A 23,450-nucleotide genomic window follows, 5' to 3' on the forward strand; every position below is an offset into this window, starting at 1 on the left:
ACCCGTCCCATTGCGGACAACAGGTGGTGTTCTCTGTAATATTTCTGTAAGTGCACTATCATAAGAACCCTACGGTAATGTTCTAGATAAATACCAGCTAGAGATTTTTACGTTAGCATGGGTAATGCCCTTTCATAAACATGTTAGTAATTTTCTTGCATAATCATTATTACTTTTTTTTTTTGCCAATTTCTTTTCACAACTTTTTTTTTAATATTGGTTTCCGCTTTATATGAAATTAACCCGAAAAAATGTTTTCCCTAGACCATTGCTATATCACTCTTTTACCTACGGACTTCGAAGCCCTATCATGGAAGGTTGTATGATTTTAATATATTCGGCTTCCAGACTTCTCTAGGCCATGTTTTCTTTTCTATTCCCTCTTCCTTTTGTTTATTTTGGACGCTTTTGTATTCACTCAGATTAAGCTCCATCTTCTAGTTCGAATATTCTATGAAGATGAAGAATATTATTTTCGCAATTCTTCCGTAGGCACTGACAGGCATCGGAAGCGGAAACGGCCGTAAGAATTGTTATGTCATGTTTTGTATTAATGATAAGCTATAGATGAGGTCCTATTGATTTGTTGATCTGAGATTTTCTCCATTTTCCGATAGTATGTATACACACACACACACACACACACCACACACACACACACTCACATATATATATATATATATATATATATATATATATATATATATATATATTATATATATAATATATATAATATATATATATGAGTGGAGGTGCAATGGCGCAGTGGTTAGGGCAGCGGACTCGCAGTCGTTGGGCGTTGTGAGTGTCTATTGAGCGAAAATACCGAAGGCTCCACAAGGCACTGCCTGGCGGTGGTGGTGAACGCTGCTGTACTCTTTCACCACAACTTTCTCTCAATCCTTCTTCCTATTTCGAAAGGTCAGCCTTGTCACATTCTGTGTCATGCTAAATCTCCCCAAGAACTATGTTAATGGTACACGTCTTTAGTGGAAATCACTTTGTCACAAACATTCAATTTAGATCTTCGTTTTGAGAAGAAATAACTGTCTCCGTTCCCCTCACCGGTGTCAGATGTCACAGGTGTTATCTGTCTCTGTCTGATTAAGCTGCTATACAAATGTATAATTTATTGGAAACTGAAACTTTACAAACCAACATGATTAATATATTTGAATATCATAACGAACAGTGTGGAGCCGGGAAGCTTAGTGGTTCAGGTGTTTAATTCTTGATCTTAAGATTGTTGCTTCGATTCCTGAACCAGGCAATGTTTTTTTGTTTTTTCTTATTCAAAAGCAAAACAAATCGTTTCACGTTGTTTCATTCCATTCAGCTGGCAAAAACGAATAATCCTGCGACAGGGGCCTGCATCATGAGCCTATGACTCACAGACGATTCTTTTCTTACAACGAACTGTGGTTTGATGATATGAGGAAGAGGAATCCTATAGCACGACACTTTAATCATTGCTTGAAAAATATGAAATACAATGCTGTTGAAGTTTAGCGTAGTAAAGTTAAATTATACAAAATAAATTACATTAGGTTGGACAACATCTTATGAATTTGATTCTAAAAAATATGTGTATTTATACAAAAATGTAAAAAGAGACTCCATTAATTTCGTGTATGTATAAATCTAACGGGGCAATGAGCTTTTTAAGTATCCTTAAAATCTTGAAATTTTATTCTATGTTTTCTGAATATTCATCTACATAGAATATATATTGTTGCTTGAATAAGCCATTAAGCTTAATCATTTTTAAATAGCTTATTTTTACGCGTATATGCTGATTGTTAGTCTTATCAACCGTATACTTGAAATAATATTGTAAGGTACCTTTTTAGATGAGATTGGAAGTAAAATTGAAAAGTAATAGCTCAGAAACAGCTTTTGGGGTAACCCATCTTTCAGTTTGAACTACGGGCACATAAGGTAACTGTAATTTCTTCAATTTTTTATGAAATACAACTCCGAAAATATTCTTAAAAGAAATTCAATTAAGACAAACTACTTTGATTGTAAGAAATTCCAAGTTCCTGGAATCATTTTACTAAAAACATACATCAAATGCAATTTATATTTTTATTTAAAATTCAAACGCAATAGTATAGTCTCTTCTACTTGCAAATGTATAAAGTCGATTATTTTCTTAACAGTAATAACCTTCTGAATCCTGCAATACCCTGTTTTCAAATCAATAAAGGTAACAGCAATGTACCTAGCAGTTTATTAGAATTAAGCGGGAATAACTTTAAATTTAGCAATTTATTCATATATTCAAAACGAGTAAAAGATTTTAACAAGCTTCTCAAAGTATATTTGGTTTCTAAGGCAACAGCAATAGCAGAATTTAAAACATCGTATGGTCACTTCACGGCATGCTACTCATGTGCTCATAGCAGTTTTTGTTTAAGTTTACGCTTTAAATTTTGTTTAGTTAAGGAATTACTTATATTACCTTTAGACACCTATTCATTAAATGAACGACAAAATATGTTACGCCAATTTAAGCAAACATTTTTCATTTTGATATTACATAGTCACAAACCAAATGGTTTATTGAAGTAGCAATATATACTGCATATATTTGAATATCTGGAAAAATTCGAATAATAAACTTTTGATTAGTGCACATATGAATTGTAGACTATAACAAGAAATCTTTTAGTCTAATTCTAAGAAAATAAACAAACGGACATAATGTGAGGCAGAAAACTTATGAATTCATAGCAGTTGATTATTGAAGCCAAGTTCTTTTAGATAAACTTATCTGTCAGGAAAACTGCTATGAGCACATAAGTGGCATGCCGTGAAGTGACCATACAATTTTAAATGCTGCTATAACTGTTGTCTTAGAAACCAAATATACTTTGAGAAGCTTGTTAAAATATTTTACTCGTTTTGAATATATGAATAAATTGCTAAATTTAAAGTTATTACCGCTTAATTCTAATAAATTGCTAGGTACATTGCTGTTACCTTTATTGATTTGGAAACAGGATATTGCAGAATTCAGAAGATTATTACTGTTAAGAAAATAATCGACTTTATACATTTGCAAGTAGAAAAGACTGTACTATTGCGTTTGAATGCGTTTTTTAGTAAAATGATTCCAAGTATGCTGTCTTCCATTTTAAAATCAGTTACTAGTTCCGCCATCATATAGCCGTGTCGACCATAAAACTATTGTATTAGTATACTTTAGTCAAAGGCAAATTCAACATTTGAATATTAAAAATAAAAACAAATGTTTAATGATGGTTAAGAATGTAAACACAAAAAGATTATCCTAAATATTTAACAGACCTATATATACATATGTGCATGTATGTGCATGTGTGTGTGTGAGGGTATGTAATGTATGTATGTATGTATGTATGCATGAATGTATATATATATATAAATATATATATATATATATATGCACACAATCACACACATTAATACCCATATTGTCGCATCCAACGCATACATAAAAGCATACATGTATATCTAGACACACTCATACAAATGCGTATAGTACGCATACTCATATACACTCATACACACAGCAGTACAGACATATATAATTATACATAAATTTTTATTTACAATATGACCAGTATATGAATATGTGTGTGTGTGGGGGGGGGTGCGGGTGCATTGTTGTGTGTGGTGTGCTGTAAATGTGGCATTTGGCTAGAAATTTCTCATTAATAAGCTTTCAGGGCAACAGCTAGCATGTAAAAATATCCGCTCTGATCAAGATAAATAATATAAAAAAGGTAAATTACCATAAATTTTTAATTCAAATTTACACCATTACTCTTTTAAGCAAACCTTTCTCCGTGGAAACTATAGTTTTCAACCTCTTTGTTGTACATTTCCAATTTCATTTCATAATAGAATGATTTCCAAATAAGAAAGAGCTTGCTTTTTATACATAGTTTTTATATTTATATATAGAATTTATGTAGCCTAGAAAGAAACATTTTCAAAATGCAATTTATATTTTTATTTTTAAAATTTCATTAATTAATATTATTGCCGTTATCTTCTTTAGTTCTAGTTTCTACTGTTTCAGCATTCAGAATTCCATCCTACCAGGCGTCCGTAGCAATGCATAAAATGAAAAACTGACTGGAGTCCTTGTTTATGTTTTCGTAATTCAGCGGTTCGGCAAAAGAAGATGGCAGAATAAGAACCAGGCTTTAAAATAAATAAGTCCTGGGGGTGTTCGACTATCCTTTTAGGGTGGTTCCCCAGTAAGATCGAGGTCCAACAAATGAAACAAAGAAAAAGTAAAAGACAAGACAATTCCGTAATCTAACCGTCAAATCTCTATCAGAACTATCTCGGCTTCTGTCTACCATATTGTCCCGCTTCATGGATTGTGCCCCACATGGAATATGTGCAAAATTATCTGAAGCGGAACTCTGTTGTAATAAAAATGTCTTTCCTTTGCACAAGATAGGTTTGGTTACATTAATAACTTCTGATTTAGGCGCAAGGACAGTAAAGTTGAGGGGAGAACGTAGATCGATGCCATCAATCTCAGTACTTAACCGATACTTTATTTTCTTAAGCTCAAAAGGATGAGAGGAAAAAGGTGGCCCTGGCGCGATTTCAGCTCTGAAGATAAAGAACAGGAACAAATAACAAGGAATTTTCTCCGACGCTCTACCGATTCTGCCAACTGTTACAATAATATGAAATTTACAAGAATACAAAGGAAATAATAGTTTTCCATGTAAAATTACTTCATTGCTTAAAATTTCTATTTGCTTTTTCAGACAAACATGCTAAGGCTCATTCATTGGCTCTTCCTCATATGTGTAGGACTCGGAGTGAGAGCAGGCCACCACCCAGATCATCATGATATACCATCCGGTAAGTGATCCTGATGAAAGGAAAATTCTTTTGATTTCCCTCACTATAATACATGACGTCAGTTGTAAAACGAATTATACTCATTTCGCGCGCGCACGCACGCACACACACACACACACACATGTATATGCCTGTTTAGTGTTAATGGTCGGAAGAAAGAGTAGTGAATGCCAGAGTAAAAATTAATATTTGTTATTTTGCTCGAGTCAGTAATAACTTGCTTGAAGCCCAGAGTAGCAAAGAGGCTGAGTTGCCCAACATACTACTTCTACTATTATACTAATAATAATAATAATAATAATAATAATAATATACCTGTTGTCATCAGCGAAAGGGGCTGATTGCTACCTAACTCAGATACCAAGAAACCCAAAAATGGCAGAAATTTATAAGATAGTGCTCATGGGAACTGCTCATATCCTACGCAAAATACTTTCTATGTAATCTCAGGGTTTAAAACCAAAAATAATTTTCGTTTTTTTTTTTTCAAACATTCACTAGTACAACACCAAAAGAAAAGAAAAACAAACATACGGCACACCAGGCATAACAACATGAACTTCCAACCTGTTGTCTCTTGACGTCTCTGGGTGAGACTTGGAGCCAACTTGTACAAATATAAGGCAAAAGTCAAACATAGAATAATAATAATAATAATAATAATAATAATAATAATTTCAAACTTCCTGAAGCACAATATGTCGTTGTGGAATACGAATCTCCAATTATACCACTCTAATGGAGTACTTGCCTCAGAAAATATAAACATCAACTGTGGAATTTTTCAAGGTGACTCACTTTCACCTTTAATATTTTGCATAGCTCTAATACCCCTTACAAGTGAATTAAACAGAACAAGGTATGGGTATAAAATTGCCAATAAAAAAATAAGCCATCTATTTTATATGGATGACTTAAAACTTTATGGTAAAGACATAATGAACTTGAAGGCCTATTGCGCACCGTGAAATCATTCAGCGATGACATCGGGATGGAGTTTGGACTTGAGAAGTGTGTCAAGGCCACTTTCCAGAAAGGGAAAGTGAAGACCACAAATTCAGTCGTGTTAGATGTTGACACAGTCATAAGAGAGCTTGAGCAAGAACAAACATACAAATATTTAGGGATAAATGAGGCTCTGGTATTCAGCATGCAAGCATGAAAGAGAAAATCAGGAAGGAATGTTATAGGAGAGTTCGTGCAGTCCTGAAATCTGAACTAAATGCACGTACAAGGTGTTAGCTATAAATTCCCTAGCAGTTCCAGTTGTTACTTATAGCTACAATGTGTTGAACTGGAATATGAGTGAAGTAAAGAATATAGATAGAAAAATACGCAAGCTGCTGAGTTGTAATAGGATGCACCACCCAAGGCAGACGTAGATCGCCTTTACCTTCCCAGAGCCCAAGGAGGTCGAGGCCTGATCCAATTTGAACTAGCTTACAAAACAACCACAATTGGACTGGCCAAATATCTCGAAATATCGAATGACTGGATGCTAAAGCTCGTGGAAAATCACGAGAGACGAAAGAAGCTTCATTCTATCATCAAGGAAAGCAAAACATTTGCTTTTGATCTCGTGCAGGATACCCAAACTGAACAACCCGAGGGAAGTACGGCAACTATTGTTGCAAAGAAGGTGAAAATGATGGCAATGAAAAAAGCGCACGAGCAATTGGCTGATAGGTGGGAGGAGAAACCTCTGCACGGCAAATATGTGACCCGCAGCAAATGATGTTGACCAGAAGCAAACCCATCAGTGGCTGCGGAGCTCAGGGCTAAAAGCAGAGAGCGAAGGTTTCATCCTGGCTGCTCAAGACCAAAGCCTATCAACCCGGAACTACCAGGCCAATGTGATGAAAAATGGAGCAGACCCAAAATGCCGATTCTGCAACGACATGATTGAAACAGTGGACCACCTAATCTCTGGATGTAAAGTCTTAGCACCAGTGGAGTATAAATTAAGACATGACAGAGTTGGCCAATATCTCCACTGGCTAATAAGTCGGCATTACAATATCAAAACTGCCGACAAGTGGTATAATCACCACCCTGAGGCTATAACTGAAGGAGAAAATGTAACCATTCTGTGGGACTTTCCAGTACATACAGACCGAACCATCAAGGCCAATAAACCAGATATTGTTGTGAAAGACCAAAACAATAAAGTTTGCTTATTGATCGACATGAGCATCCCCTGTGATCATAATATCTCAGCGAAAGAGTTTGACAAGCTCAGAAAATATAAAGACCTACTCATTGAAATTGAGAAAATGTGGCATCTCAAGGCGGTTACAATACCAGTGATCGTAGGAGCACTAGGAATGATCAAGAAGGGAACCGAAAATTATATGAGAATGATCCCCGGCTTACCATCCCTGCAAGAAGTGCAAAAGATTGTCTTAACTGGTACATCACACGTATTGAGAAGAGCATTGTCGATGTGAGAACTGTTGCTGCTCATGCATTTTAACTTAACTTAAAAAAAAAAAAAAAAAATGAACGAACTACTGAGTTTGGTTTAATGGCCTACCAATATACACTATGAGTTTCTTTGCCCTAGGAGTCGGGAAGACACTCGGCAAGAAATGGAAGAAAATTTGAAAGAAGAAAAAAAAAAGTAATAATAATAATAATTTCTTTATTATCCACTCGGGGCTTAAAGGAATAAAAACTATAAGGATGGTACAAACGGTACAGGGTGGTACAGTGTGGCTTTTAGCGTGTAAAATTCATAAGAAATATAAAAACAAATCCGGAAAAACTAAATTCCTCGATACGAGGGCGTACTTCTGAGGGTCACACATAGAAGAAGACCACAAAAATACACGATCACTCTGACCGCCAAGGCCAGTGCCTTCTCACAGCCTTCTCCCTCCAATCTACAGGCGCATACTCAGTGGATGATATTATTATTATTATTATCATTATTATTATTATTATTATTATCATTATTATTATTATTATTAATTATTATTATTATTATTATTATCATCATCATCGTCATTATTATTATTATTATTATTATTATTATTATTATTATTATTATTATTATTATTATTCAGTAGTTTTATTTTTATAGCGTGCTTTCACTTCACTACCGAGCGCAGCTCTGTGTGCCTTAAGTATGTGCTGTTATTTGTTGTGATGCTCTGATGGTTATTGTATGGAAAGTGTTCTGCATAGGATGTGTGCAGTGCCTAGTAGTGCAATTTTCTGTATGTTATATGTGTTTGTAAGTCCTGGTGTTTTTGTTATGTAATTGTCTGAATATTTTTTTATCATGCGTAATGCACCTACTATGATAGGAATTGTTTCTGTTTTTAGATTCCACATTCTGGTTACCTCTATTTCCAGGTCTTTGTATTTTGAGAGTTTCTCCATTTCTTTTAGAGACACGTTGTCATCTGCCGGTATTGATACATCAATTAGAAAGCATTTTTTTCTTCATGATCTCTGACAACTATATCTGGTCTGTTGGCCTTAATTTCTCTATCTGTGTGTATCGGCATATCCCAGAGTATGGTTGCTTTCTCGTTTTCTGTAACCTTTTCTGGTGTGTGCCTATACCATCTTTTTTCTGTTGTTATTCCATAATGTTGGCATAGCTTCCAGTGTATGTAGGTTCCAACTCTGTCATGTCTGTGATTATTATTGTTATTGTTATTATTATTATTATTATTATTATTATTTTATTATTATTATTATTATTATTATTATCATCATTAATATTCTTATCATTATTATTATTATTTATACCCATTAATTCGGGTGATGCTCGTCTCTCTCACCCGCCTTTCAGCAAACTGCATGGAAGCCAGTACTTCCCTGTCTACCCGGATTTTCCTCTTCAAGTGAAACCTGAAAAAGTTAATCAGGTCTTCGCTGATTAGGAAAGTGCTGGCCTTCATCCCTTTCAGACTGGGATGCGGCGGGTAAATCTTCGAAATGGACTCAGCCGATAGCTGGAACCTTCCTACATGTGACTGTAGGTGTTCGACATAAACACACGAGTCAACAATGCTCAGACACTGGATGAGGGCGTGCAGGACTGTTTCGTCGCCCTACGCGCAACTTGGACAAGCTCGACTGACAGCACTTCCATACCTGTAGAGTTTATCTCGAACTGGCCGTGCTTTCCCGTACCACTGCCAGGCTAGGGATTTCTGGAAGTTATCTATGGGCCCTGGACCGAAAGTCCTCCGGAACAGACTAGCTAGTTGATTCTTGTTGGTGCCAGAGTCCCCCAGAGAACGCCATCATTTTTGTCTTCCACTAACCTTCTATAGAATGCCAAGGTGGAGCTTTCACTGATCGTTCTGCCCAACTGATGTATGTCTCTCATTGTCTGCCAGTCTCTCTCTCTCTCTCTCTCCCTCTCTCTCTCTCTCCCTCTCTGTCTCTCTCTCTCCCTCTTTATCTCTCCTTCTCCCTCTCTCTCCCCCTCTCTCCCTTCCTCTCTTTCGCTCGGTCGCTCGCGCTCTCTATTCTTTATATTCTTTATATTATTATGCATAACCATAATTGTTTTCTCGAATGACAGTTCTAAAATATAAACGTATTTGCGTGAGGATATATATTCATATATATATATATATATATATATATATATATATATATATATATATTATATATATATATATATATATATATATGTATGTAGTATGTATATGCATAGATATATATATATGCATAGATATGTACTATGTCTTTCTCTCTCTCTCTCTCTCTCTCTCTCTCTCTTACTCCCTCTCTCTATATACATACCTATGTCTATCTATCTATTCTTTATATGTATATATATTATTATGCAGAAGCGTGATTTTTTTCTCGTTCGAATGATGATAGTAGTTCGAATCCCGATTTTTATCATCTTAATTTAGGCACACATGAATTGAAAGTATCAAATTATATTAGTAAGATTAAACACAAGTAAATACCAATTTGAAACGAACAAAGAATTTTAATGCTTTGTATTTTTAGAGTGTACATTACCAGCGGAACTTGGATCCTGCACATTCCCTCCCAGTAAACGCTGGTATTTCGATATAAAATCCGAAACCTGTAAGAAGTTTTGGTATACATGTGGAGGAAATAGTAATAATTTCCTGTCTCGCGAAGAATGCATTGGAGTGTGTACAAATGTTTGTAGTTTGCCTGTAGTAATTGGAACAGGTTGGGGAACTATGAGAAGGTAAAGCATTTTCTTTTAAATTCAATCCGTTCAGTTTTCGTTTTTATTTGTTATTCATTTTAAAATGATTTTGTGGTTATTTATATCGATAAAATTCAAAGTATATGTAAACTTGAAGGGTCCAATATAATTAAATGTCATATATACATACATACATACATACATAAATGCATACATATATACATGCACATACTTAAATACGTGCATACATACATACTTACGTACGTACGTACGTATGTGTGTGTGAGGGAGAGGGGGGGAGAGAGGGAGAGAGAGAGTAAACTTTAGAATAGTTCAAATAATTTGGGGACATAATTGACCTGTACAAAGATATTTCTACTGCGATTTTGATATCTGATACTGAGGAGAGCACTAAGACCTCATAAAGGCATCTACTGATCCACAGGGGGCCTTACGAACATTTTATGGTGTGTTCAGACCTATTGTCTATAGCGAGTATTTCTTCCATGGGAAAACGCAATGGAAAAAATAGTAATAAATTTGGGGGGACGCCCGAGCTGATTTTGCCGACTTTACACAATCCGACTACTACTTATTTAATTCAAACCTGGTGAGATTTTAACGACGAATTTACTCAATGAAATATCGAAGCTGTAACGATTTTGTCTTATTACCCACCTTTAAAGTGCTTTGGTTTACTAATTCTGCCATTTTACGACGTTTACAGTAATACTGCTAATAATTTGTTAATATAGGCGCAGGAGTGGCCATAGGCGCAGGAGTGGCCATGGGCGCAGGAGTGGCCATAGGCGCAGGAGTGGCTGTGTGGTAAGTAGCTTGCTAACCAACCACACGGTTCCGGGTTCAGTTCCACTGCGTGGCATATTGGGCAAGTGTCTTCTACTATAGCCCCGGGCCGACCAATGCCTTGTGAGTGGATTTGGTAGACGGAAACTGAAAGAAGCCTGTCGTATATATATATATATGTGTGTGTGTTTGTGTGTCTGTGTTTGTTCCTCTAGCATTGGCTTGACAACCGATGCTGGTGTGTTTACGTCCCCGTCACTTAGCGGTTCGGCAAAAAGAGACCGATAGAATAAGTACTGGGCTTACAAAAAGAATATGTCCCGCGGTCGAGTTGCTCGACTAAAAGGCGGTGCTCCAGCATGGCCGCAGTCAAATGACTGAAACAAGTAAAAGAGAGTAAAAGAGTAAGAGTAAAAAGAGTATAATAAAACATGTCATGTTCTGTTTTGCTTCTGTTTGCAGATATTACTTCAACAAAAAGGAGAATAGATGTAAACATTTCATGTGCGCTGGAAAAGGAAGGAACGGCAATAACTTTCCCAGTATCGAAAAATGTCAAAATACATGCATGAGTATTTGTAAACTACCATTTGATGTGGCCCATGTGAGGGCGCTTTTCCGCGCTTTTACTACGATTATAAATCGCAGGATGCAGAGATTCACTTATGGAGGGTGTCTCGGAAACAGAAATAATTTTAAGACTATCCAGTATTGTCAAAAGGCATGCGGGAATTTTCAAAGTTAAAATATTTCCAGTTACAGGGATGTGTCATTGAATCAAAAATCAGCGAAAGGACGCTTGATTTTCTTACTGAAATTTATCTTTAAGCAAAGAAAAGAAGTTGTGAAAATTAAATCAAAATTCAACAGATTCTCCCCAATGTATGTCAGCCACCGACAAATCTTGTTCAAGACTTGCTAACAAGTTTTTTCCTTTATATTTTCAAATGTAATTCGAATAACACGGAAAACAGTTATCTCCCTTCCCTGCTTCAGACATAGTTAAAGCAAAATGATATTTTAGATGAATAAAATATATTTGTAAATAATGAAGTACTGTTTAAATTCCTGTATCTTTTATGTTTTACATTTTTTTGTATATAATAAATAGTAAATCATATATAAAATATGATATATATATATATATATATATATATATATATATATATATATATATATTATATTATATATATATATTCGAGTTTAAACAGCCGAAATGCTAAGATGATCCGGTTCCCGACTGAAGATTAGAGGCTTCGAGTGACCCGTCTGTTTTTTTTTTTTTTGTGTCGTCTCTTTGTGTTTTTGCGTTCTTGTCCACTTTGTAATTTATATTTTATATTTAATTCTATACACATATATATATATATATATATATATATTATATATATATATATATATATATATCTATATATATATATATATATATATATATATTATATATATATATATATATATACATACATAAATATATATATATAAAACTGAGAATGTGTGTCTGTCTGTCTGTCTGTTTCCCTAAAACTTGAGAACTACACAACCAATTTCATTCAAATTTTACACATGCCTTACTTAGGGTCCGGGGAGTGTCATCGGCAAAAAGAATATTTTTTACTTTTTGCCTAACGCGAGCCCACAGCAATATCATATCTTCTCCACTACGAATCACCCTGTTATTTAATACGTACGTACACAAACATCAACAAAACGAATAGTGCTGGAACACTCCCATCAAAGCACCTGTCAGGTGTGTACAAATGTTTGTAGTTTGCCTGTAGTAAATGGAACAGGTTGGGAAACTATGAGAAGGTAAAGCATTTTCTTTTAAATTCAATCCGTTCATTTTTCGTTTTTATTTGTTATTCATTTTAAAATGATTTTGTGGTTATTTATATCGATAAAATTCAAAGTATATGTAAACTTGAAGGGTCCAATATAATTAAATGTCATACATACATACATACATACATAAATGCATACATATATACATGCACATACTTAAATACGTGCATACATACATACTTACGTAGTACGTACGTACGTATGTGTGTGTGAGGAGAGCGAGAGGGGGGAGAGAGAGGGAGAGAGAGAAACTTTAGAATAAGTTTCATTAGTTCAAATAATTTGGGGACATAATTGACCTGTACAAAGATATTTCTACTGCGATTTTGATATCTGATACTGAGGAGAGCACTAAGACCTCATAAAGGCATCTACCGATCCACAGGGGGCCTTACGAACATTTTATGGTGTGTTCAGACCTATTGTCTATAGCGAGTATTTCTTCCATGGGAAAACGCAATGGAAAAAATAGTAATAAATTTGGGGGGACGCCCGAGCTGATTTTGCCGACTTTACACAATCCGACTACTACTTATTTAATTCAAACCTGGTGAGATTTTAACGACATATTTACTCAATGAAATATCGAAGCTGTAACGATTTTGTCTTATTACCCACCTTTAAATTGCTTTGGTTTACTAATTCTGCCATTTTACGACGTTTACAGTAATACTGCTAATAATTTGTTAATATAGGCGCAGGAGTGGCCATAGGCGCAGGAGTGGCCATGGGCGCAGGAGTGGCCATAGGCGCAGGAGTGGCTGTGTGGTAAGTAGCTTGCTAACCAACCACACGGTTCCGGGTTCAGTTCCACTGCGTGGCATATTGGGCAAGTGTCTTCTACTATAGCCCCGGGCCGACCAATGCCTTGTGAGTGGATTTGGTAGACGGAAACTGAAAGAAGCCTGTCGTATATATATATATGTGTGTGTGTTTGTGTGTCTGTGTTTGTTCCTCTAGCATTGGCTTGACAACCGATGCTGGTGTGTTTACGTCCCCGTCACTTAGCGGTTCGGCAAAAAGAGACCGATAGAATAAGTACTGGGCTTACAAAAAGAATATGTCCCGCGGTCGAGTTGCTCGACTAAAAGGCGGTGCTCCAGCATGGCCGCAGTCAAATGACTGAAACAAGTAAAAGAGAGTAAAAGAGTAAGAGTAAAAAGAGTATAATAAAACATGTCATGTTCTGTTTTGCTTCTGTTTGCAGATATTACTTCAACAAAAAGGAGAATAGATGTAAACATTTCATGTGCGCTGGAAAAGGAAGGAACGGCAATAACTTTCCCAGTATCGAAAAATGTCAAAATACATGCATGAGTGTTTGTAAACTACCATTTGATGTTGGCCCATGTGAGGGCGCTTTTCCGCGCTTTTACTACGATTATAAATCGCAGGAATGCAGGAGATTCACTTATGGAGGGTGTCTCGGAAACAGAAATAATTTTAAGACTATCCAGTATTGTCAAAAGGCATGCGGGAATTTTCAAAGTTAAAATATTTCCAGTTACAGGGATGTGTCATTGAATCAAAAATCAGCGAAAGGACGCTTGATTTTCTTACTGAAATTTATTTTTAAAGCAAAGAAAAAAGTTGTGAAAATTAAATCAAAATTCAACAGATTCTCCCCAATGTATGTCAGCCACCGACAAATCTTGTTCAAGACTTGCTAACAAGTTTTTTCCTTTATATTTTCAAATGTAATTCGAATAACACGGAAAACAGTTATCTCCCTTCCCTGCTTCCACATAGTTAAAGCAAAATGATATTTTAGATGAATAAAATATATTTGTAAATAATGAAGTACTGTTTAATTCCTGTATCTTTTATGTTTTACATTTTTTTGTATATAATAAATAGTAAATCATATATAAAATATGATATATATAATATATATATAATATATATATATATATATATATATATATATATATATATATATCGAGTTTTAAACAGCCGAAATTGCTAAGATGATCCGGTTCCCGACTGAAGATTAGAGGCTTCGAGTGACCCGTCTGTTTTTTTTTTTTTTGTGTCGTCTCTTTGTGTTTTTGCGTTCTTGTCCCACTTTGTAATTTATATTTTATATTTAATTTCTATACACATATATATATATATATATATATATATATATATATATATATATATATATATATATATATATATATATATATATATATATATATATATATATAATATATATAGACATATATATAAAACTGAGAATGTGTGTCTGTCTGTCTGTCTGTTTCCCTAAAACTTGAGAACTACACAACCAATTTCATTCAAATTTTACACATGCCTTACTTAGGGTCCGGGGAGTGTCATCGGCAAAAAGAATATTTTTACTTTTTGCCTAACGCGAGCCCACAGCAATATCATATCTTCTCCACTACGAATCACCCTGTTATTTAATACGTACGTACACAAACATCAACAAAACGAATAGTGCTGGAACACTCCCATCAAAGCACCTGTCAGGTGTGTACAAATGTTTGTAGTTTGCCTGTAGTAAATGGAACAGGTTGGGAAACTATGAGAAGGTAAAGCATTTTCTTTTAAATTCAATCCGTTCATTTTTCGTTTTTATTTGTTATTCATTTTAAAATGATTTTGTGGTTATTTATATCGATAAAATTCAAAGTATATGTAAACTTGAAGGGTCCAATATAAATAAATGTCATACATACATACATACATACATAAATGCATACATATATACATGCACATACTTAAATACGTGCATACATACATACTTACGTACGTACGTACGTACGTATGTGTGTGTGAGAGAGAGAGGGGGAGAGAGAGGGAGAGAGAGAGTAAACTTTAGAATAGTTCAAATAATTTGGGGACATAATTGACCTGTACAAAGATATTTCTACTGCGATTTTGATATCTGATACTGAGGAGAGCACTAAGACCTCGTAAAGGCATCTACCGATCCACAGGGGGCCTTACGAACATTTTATGGTGTGTTCAGACCTATTGTCTATAGCGAGTATTTTTTCCATGGGAAAACGCAATGGAAAAAATAGTAATAAATTTGAGGGGACGCCCGAGCTGATTTTGCCGACTTTACACAATCCGACTACTACTTATTTAATTCAAACCTGGTGAGATTTTAACGACGAATTTACTCAATGAAATATCGAAGCTGTAACGATTTTGTCTTATTACCCACCTTTAAAGTGCTTTGGTTTACTAATTCTGCCATTTTACGACAGGCGCAGGAGTGGCCATGGGCGCAGGAGTGGCTGTGTGGTAAGTAGCTTGCTAACCAACCACACGGTTCCGGGTTCAGTTCCACTGCGTGGCATATTGGGCAAGTGTCTTCTACTATAGCCCCGGGCCGACCAATGCCTTGTGAGTGGATTTGGTAGACGGAAACTGAAAGAAGCCTGTCGTATATATATATGTGTGTGTGTTTGTGTGTCTGTGTTTGTTCCTCTAGCATTGGCTTGACAACCGATGCTGGTGTGTTTACGTCCCCGTCACTTAGCGGTTCGGCAAAAAGAGACCGACAGAATAAGTACTGGGCTTACAAAAAGAATATGTCCCGGGGTCGAGTTGCTCGACTAAAAGGCGGTGCTCCAGCATGACCGCAGTCAAATGACTGAAACAAGTAAAAGAGAGTAAAAGAGTAAGAGTAAAAAGAGTATAATAAAACATGTCATGTTCTGTTTTGCTTCTGTTTGCAGATATTACTTCAACAAAAAGGAGAATAGATGTAAACATTTCATGTGCGCTGGAAAAGGAAGGAACGGCAATAACTTTCCCAGTATCGAAAAATGTCAAAATACATGCATGAGTGTTTGTAAACTACCATATGATGTTGGCCAATGTCGTGGCTATTTTCCGCGCTTTTACTACGATTATAAATCGCAGGAATGCAGGAGATTCACTTATGGAGGGTGTCTCGGAAACAGAAATAATTTTAAGACTATCCAGTATTGTCAAAAGGCATGCGGGAATTTTCAAAGTTAAAATATTTCCAGTTACAGGGATGTGTCATTGAATCAAAAATCAGCGAAAGGACGCTTGATTTTCTTACTGAAATTTATCTTTAAGCAAAGAAAAGAAGTTGTGAAAATTAAATCAAAATTCAACAGATTCTCCCCAATGTATGTCAGCCACCGACAAATCTTGTTCAAGACTTGCTAACAGAGACATTTTTCTTTATATTTTCAAATGTAGTTCGAATAACACGGAAAACAGTTATCTCCCTTCCCTGCTTCAGACATAGTTAAAGCAAAATGATATTTTAGATGAATAAAATATATTTGTAAATAATGAAGTACTGTTTAAATTTCTGTATCTTTTATGTTTTACATTTTTTGTATATAATAAATAAAAATCATATATAAAATATGATATATATATATATATATATTCGAGATTAAACAGCCGAAATTGCTAAGATGATCCGGTTCCCGACTGAAGATTAGAGGCTTCGAGTGACCCGTCTGTTTTTTTTTTTTTTTTGTGTCGTCTCTTTGTGTTTTGCGTTCTTGTCCCACTTGTAATTTATATTTATATGTAATTTCTATCATTTATATATTAATATATATTATAATATATATATATATATATATAGATATATATATATATATATATATATATATACATAACATACATACAAATATAAATATATATAAAACTGAGAATCTGTCTGTGTCGTCTGTTCCCTAAAACTTGAGAACTACACAACCAATTTCATTCAATTTTACACATGCCTTACTTAGGGACCGGGGAGTGTCATCGGCAAAAATAATATTTTTAACTTTTTGCCTAGCGCGAGCCCACAGCAATATCATATCTTCTCCACTACGATTCCCTAAAATTTGAGAACTACACAACTAATTTCATTCAAATTTTACACATTCCTTACTTAGGGTCCATGTAGTTTCATGGGCAAAAAAAATGTTCAACTTCTTGCCTAGAGCGAGCCCATAGCAATATCATATCTTCTCCACTATTTCAGTATTACGTGTTAAAAGTTAAACAAAAATATTTCTCTATTTTATGTCAGATAAAAATAATAATAACAATTGAATTATATGTAGTAAGTAATAATTAAAATCAAACTAAAATATAATACAATCGTAACATAACAAAAGTAAAAATAGCAACTGGTATAAAATTACATCAATGACTTGAACTTGAATAAGTGGTTTCACATGAATGGGAATAAATCAAAAATAAAATTAGCGCGCAGAAATGGAATAGTCCAGATAGATAATAAAAAATTAAGTCTATAAAGTATACAATGTAGAGAAAAAAATTTGAACACCTGGAGGAAAGCACCTTCGAAAAGTGTCTTGGTTCGACTATTAAAGATATCTAACCAGAGGTGGTAAATTCGCCGCAATAGAAGCAAGGTTCGAGTCAACGGAGCGTGCAAGGGAGTACTCGACTCGAAATTGCAAAGTGGAAATATTTTATTTTTACCTTTATATCTAGGACGTGGGACGTCCCGGATAAAATTTAAAATTCCCCCACCCCCAGCAGTAGATATAGGCTGGATTGTAGCCACACTTCTATACAAGAGGGAGGACAAGATACAATTGATCGAAATTGCAAGAGACGGGCTTACAATTCCAGTCTGTTATATATTTTGAGTATTCTTATCACTAGCGATATCAAGATATAACTTTTTATTTTGCATTTTATGTGTAGATGTATATATATATAGATGTACATGTAATATGTACACATATATATACACATATATACATGCACTATCACTAGGACCCGGCAAAGACGGGTCATAATGCTAGTATATATATATATATATATATATATAATATATATATATATATATATGTATATGTATATATATATGTGTGTGTGTGTGTGTGTGTGTGTGTGTACATTTATATATACATGCATATATGGGTACAGGACATCACCAACGGTGCAAATAACAAGAAATATGTAAACAACGAGAAAAACTGGACAAGTAAACACAGAAAACATCAGTTGTCAGCTGTCTATCTACTCCTCATTTCCAGCATTCAACGACAATATAAGTCTTCAAAGACAGTTATTCTCATAAATTCTACAATAAAATTTAGGATTTATGGAGGGTCAAAGTTGGGAACAAAAGCGTGAAAGTGGAGACATACAAGGAAACCGAACGAAAACAAACACAGAGGGTCGTTAGACCAGAACGAGAGGAAAATACTGAACGCTGTGAGAAACATTTTTTTGAAAAGAGAAAAGATAGAAGAGACAGAGAGAAAAAATACACGTCCCTTGTTTTGAACGTCCGTGCAGGAAAAGAAAGATGGCTACGTGAGGAAAAGAAAGATGGACGATGATCACGCGTGAGCAACGAGAGAAAGTAAAAGAGAAAGAGGGAAGACAGAGTGAAAGAGAAAGAGTGGAGAGAGAGAGTAAAAGAGAAAGAGGGGAGAGAGAGAGTAAAAGAGAAAGAGGGGAAAGAGAGCGAGAGAGAGAGCGATAGATAGAACGGTGAGGGAGGGGGAGAAAAAGGGAATTATATATACCCGCGCAAGCACGCACACACGCTCATATATATGTCTCGGGGCTGCGGTGGTGGGAAGTGTTACTCTGTGTGTGTGTGTGGTGTGTGTGTGTGTGTTGTGTGTGTGTGTGTGTTGACAACAGAGCAGAGCTAATCCACTAGTGGAACATCATGAACGAAGCGTTGCGTTGTTATGTTACGTTTCTTCACATCCTGAGTTTCAAACTTCCCTAGAGTCAACTTTACCTATGGTTATTTCGAGGTTGATGTATTAAATAACCGTTAAACCTTTAACCAGTAAATTGACTAGCCATCCATAATATATGTGGCCTGGTGCCTATGCGAGATAACAATAATAGACAACGCTGTTGTTTGTTTATGAGAAATACCCAAGAGAGATAACTCTGGTCAGATTTAAAAGTATAACTTAAACTAAAACACAGTTAACAACATTGACTGGTTTGCGCTATTAGAGCGACAGGTCGTGAGAAATTCAGCAGATTCAGTGTCATAGAATATTTTGGCTTTAGCGAACTTTAGACCAGTTAAAATATATTTGTAACATATTTCAAATTCTGAAGGCAAATTCACTGCAATTAACATGGAGAAATATTTCTCTCTTAAGGTGAAAGGTGTAGATACACCATATCTGTCCAGTATTGCCATGTGTGGAAATATATCACGGTCGACAAGCATGTTGCGTAGATTCAAGGCCTGGGTTTACAAACAGTCTGTCCTAGGTCTCATGGCTTCTGCTGATTTAAAAGCTTCCATTAAACAACAGCGCTGCCTTTCGAAAAGTAAGATCAATTGCTTTTCCTGCAAGGGACTGGTGTTCCTGGAACTTGCGCAGTGCAACACTGTAGAGGATCAGTAACATCTTGGCGCTCCTCTTTTCAGTGGCCTCACTGAAGAAATTATGTTAACAACAGAAAGAAAAGACTTACAGTACAGAGGTTCCAAATGCAAGAAGATTTCATCAGCCGACATCTAAGTGGTAACACAGTGGAAATGGTATGGACAAAGAGCAATGCAAATAGCACACCTAAGGCAAAGAAGCTGGTATCTGACATCTTGGTAATTGGCAGATTAGGTTTAGAAAAACTTCCCTAAAAAACTCTAATTCAAACGACGAACAGCTTTTAATCAATTTTTTACCCCTATTGGTGTTCCCTCACGGGTGTTTGCATCACTTGATCGATCCCAGGGAAAGAAGCAGCCAATTTGCTTAAAGACAACAAATCCAATAGCTCCCACAGAACTGGGGCTGCCAATTTCCATACAATAAGTGTTCAACACATCATTTAATATCAGCGACCTGTCTACAGAGATCCCTCTTCACTCGGTATTAAAGTATGATATAGTATATGTATAAGCTACATATATATACGCATATATGATGTTGTTAAAACCATGGGTCGTTTGTTTTCCTTACATATGACACCTTTGACGGTTTCCTATTTTATTTCTTAAACAATACATGTCACTTATTTCTAGATGTTTATGAATAAGGGACAGTGGAATATCTGCAATCCGTAAATTACGTTGATTTACGTAAACAACGCAACTGGACGGTGGATTGGTATGATCGTTAGATCTTGAAGCAAAATATTTTAGCACATTTTTTCGTGTTCTCTATGCCCTGAGTTCAAATCCTGTCCAGGTCACTTGTGCAATTTGTTCTTCTGGAATCATTAATAAAGTACAGGTTTGATAAATAAAGTGCATCTATGTTTACTCCACTCTTCCACCCATTCTATCTTCAAAACATTAGCATTAATTTTTTTCCCCTATTTCTTTTGGATTCCTTATCTATATTTGACATCCCTTGCATATGTTGCTATCATTTCATTTTTAACCGGAGTTACACATATGTTTTAGGTTCTTTCCATTTTTACTCTATCTCCCTCAGTCGCTCTCTCTCTCTCTTTCTCTCCCTCTCTCTCTTTCTCTCTCTCTCTATTTATCTATCTACCCATCTATTTTATCTATCTCTTTTCTCTCTATCTATCTATCTTATCTCATCCACTCTCTCCCTTCCTCTCTCTCTCTCTCTCTCTCTCAATCTATCTGTCTATCTATCCATCTATCTATCTTGCCTCGTCCACTCTCTCCCCTCCTCTCTATCTCTATCTATCTATCTATCTATCTATCTATCTATCAATCTATTTATCTATCCATCTATCCATCTCTTTTCTCTCTATCTATCTTATTTCATCTACTCTCCCCCTCCTCTCTCTCTCTCTCTCTCTCTCTCTCTCTCCTCCCTTTTCATTCATGAACTCTGTTTCCTCTCTGATTCTACACCCCTACCTGTATGGTTAAGGAACTGCTTTGCAACCACATGGTTTCCGGATCAGTTACATTGTCCGACATTATAGACAAGCGTTTTCAACGACAGCCCCGCGTTGACCAACATCTTGTGAGTGAATTTGGCGGAAACTGTCTGAAAGTCCGTTGACGCATGTGTGTGTGTGTGTGTGTGTGTGTGTGTGTGTGTATGTATGTTTCTTTATGTTTGTGTTTCTCATACACACATACCACTTGACAATCAGGGTTGGTTTGTTTACATCCCTGTAAATTAGCGGTTCGGAAAAAAGGATCGGTAGAATAAGTACCAACCTTAAAAAATAAATACTAGGGCGATTCTTTCGACTAAACCCTTCAAAGCGATGCTGCATCATGGCCGCAGTCCAATGACTGAAGCAAATGAAGGATTTATTTCTTTGTTTGCTTCCTCTTCTTTTAATTATATTGTCGAGTTGCTCCATTTATGTTTCCTGACCTCCAAAATAGCTTTGATAAACAAGCGCTTCATATCAAAGTTACATAGGAGCTAAACAAAATTAAATGAGATGTAGACTAGCCGCACATCAACACTCTTTAAGAAATAGAAACAGAATTAACTCGACTGGATTAAGTAAGTATATTTGGGAACTCAAAGATAGTGATATTGGCTTAACGTTAGAATGGGAGATCCTCGCTTCTGCACCTTTGTGCAATGTAAAATATAGGAAATGTTATCTTTGCATCAATGAATTTTTTTCATTCTAACAGCACAACATCCTCTATTGAACCTAAGAGAAGAGAGAAGCTTAACTTGCCTGGACAAGGGGAAGTTTACCTTTGCTAAATATAAATAACATCAGAAACCCTTATGCCACCCCAGTAATTTTTAGGCCATATATATACTCCTTAATTAAAGCTAGTTTGCTAATAGTAATACCGGGGCCCTTGCATGTATTTTATAAATATACCCCTATCCTTTCACCCAAATTCTGAGTTTAGATCCCAACCCACCCATAACAACTACCTCCCTTTTACAAATCCCAGATATTTCAATCACGGACACAGAGGACATAGTTAAATGATTATGGGAACACAGAGGACATAGTTATTTAACCACATTGTTATGACCCCTAGTAATTAATTTTAATTTTTAATTTCTAATTTAAATTTTATTTATTTATTTTGTTTTTTTACTTTATTTTTCTGTACATTTTATACCATGAATGTGCTTGTTGGCTCATGTTGTAATCTGGACTTAATTTTCCTCCTAGCATATTGGTCTAGCTTCACTTAAAATAGACCCCAATAGTCCTACCCACTTAGAAACAACATTACCCCACTGTAGAATTTATTTTATTGAACTCAGTGTTATTTTTTTCCTCACTCTAGATTGTATAGGTCTGTACTTGGACACTGCAGTAGCTGACTTGCCAGGAGATATTAGTACACTTGGGTTTACTATGCATGATTTAAAGTGTAATTTGGAGGTAGACCTAGTATGGCTGCTCCCACGTAAGGGTTAATATAATTATTAAATTTACTGATATGGACAATCTAACTTTTAGGATAATGTAATACTAATTAGTATGTGATTTAATTTTAAATGCTAATCGCTTAAATGTTTGTGGTTTTGTGCTTTTGCCTTTCGTGTACCTATAGGGTGGAATTTTCTTAGATACGTGTACACATTTACTTGTTTGTCCCTTATTACCTCCACTTGGAATTTTAATGGCTATCTAGGATGTAAAATTTAGCATTATTTTTAGTAGGTTTACTATTCGTACTAGTTGTCTCCCCTTATATAGCATTTTGACTGACAGTTTTTATCTATTTATTTTATTCTCATTTATGTCATGTTGAGAAGTTTCAGAAGGCCATAAGCGGCCTCGTACCACTTATATCATAGTCTTCTCCCCTGCACCCTTTATTTACTGGTTCGTTTTCTTCTTTATTTACATATCCCATTAAACGGTTTTAACTTTTACCCGTGGTTCA

The 23,450-nt window shown here is 35.4% G+C and overlaps 1 protein-coding gene and 1 long non-coding RNA gene across 2 annotated transcripts; both read left to right on the plus strand.

The window, feature by feature from the left end:
• Positions 1–3,653: 3,653 nt before the first annotated feature.
• LOC115212105 (papilin-like) lies at positions 3,654–16,885 on the plus strand. The gene is made up of 8 exons (XM_036503113.1): positions 3,654–3,770; positions 4,779–4,875; positions 9,859–10,069; positions 11,300–11,577; positions 11,708–11,786; positions 13,887–14,167; positions 15,090–15,219; positions 16,378–16,885. The coding sequence occupies exons 2-8, from the start codon at positions 4,785–4,787 to the stop codon at positions 16,661–16,663; spliced, it is 1,356 nt and encodes a 451-aa protein (XP_036359006.1). The 5' UTR covers positions 3,654–3,770; positions 4,779–4,784; the 3' UTR covers positions 16,664–16,885.
• On the plus strand, positions 12,605–13,977 carry LOC118763616. Its single transcript, XR_004999377.1, has 2 exons — positions 12,605–12,646; positions 13,887–13,977. It is a non-coding gene; the product is annotated as an uncharacterized LOC118763616 (long non-coding RNA).
• Positions 16,886–23,450: the final 6,565 nt, after the last annotated feature.

Source organism: Octopus sinensis, linkage group LG5 (genome assembly GCF_006345805.1).
Source record: "Octopus sinensis linkage group LG5, ASM634580v1, whole genome shotgun sequence".
Lineage (NCBI taxonomy): Eukaryota > Metazoa > Mollusca > Cephalopoda > Octopoda > Octopodidae > Octopus > Octopus sinensis.

What these genes read in the sequence shown, in the direction of transcription:
- LOC115212105 (XM_036503113.1), top strand. Translation starts at nt 4,785, where the DNA reads ATGCTAAGGCTCATTCATTGGCTCTTCCTCATATGTGTAGGACTCGGA. An exon ending in TCATCATGATATACCATCCG is followed by an intron (nt 4,876 to 9,858) that starts GTAAGTGATCCT and finishes TTGTATTTTTAG; the next exon opens with AGTGTACATTACCAGCGGAA. An exon ending in GGTTGGGGAACTATGAGAAG is followed by an intron (nt 10,070 to 11,299) that starts GTAAAGCATTTT and finishes TTCTGTTTGCAG; the next exon opens with ATATTACTTCAACAAAAAGG.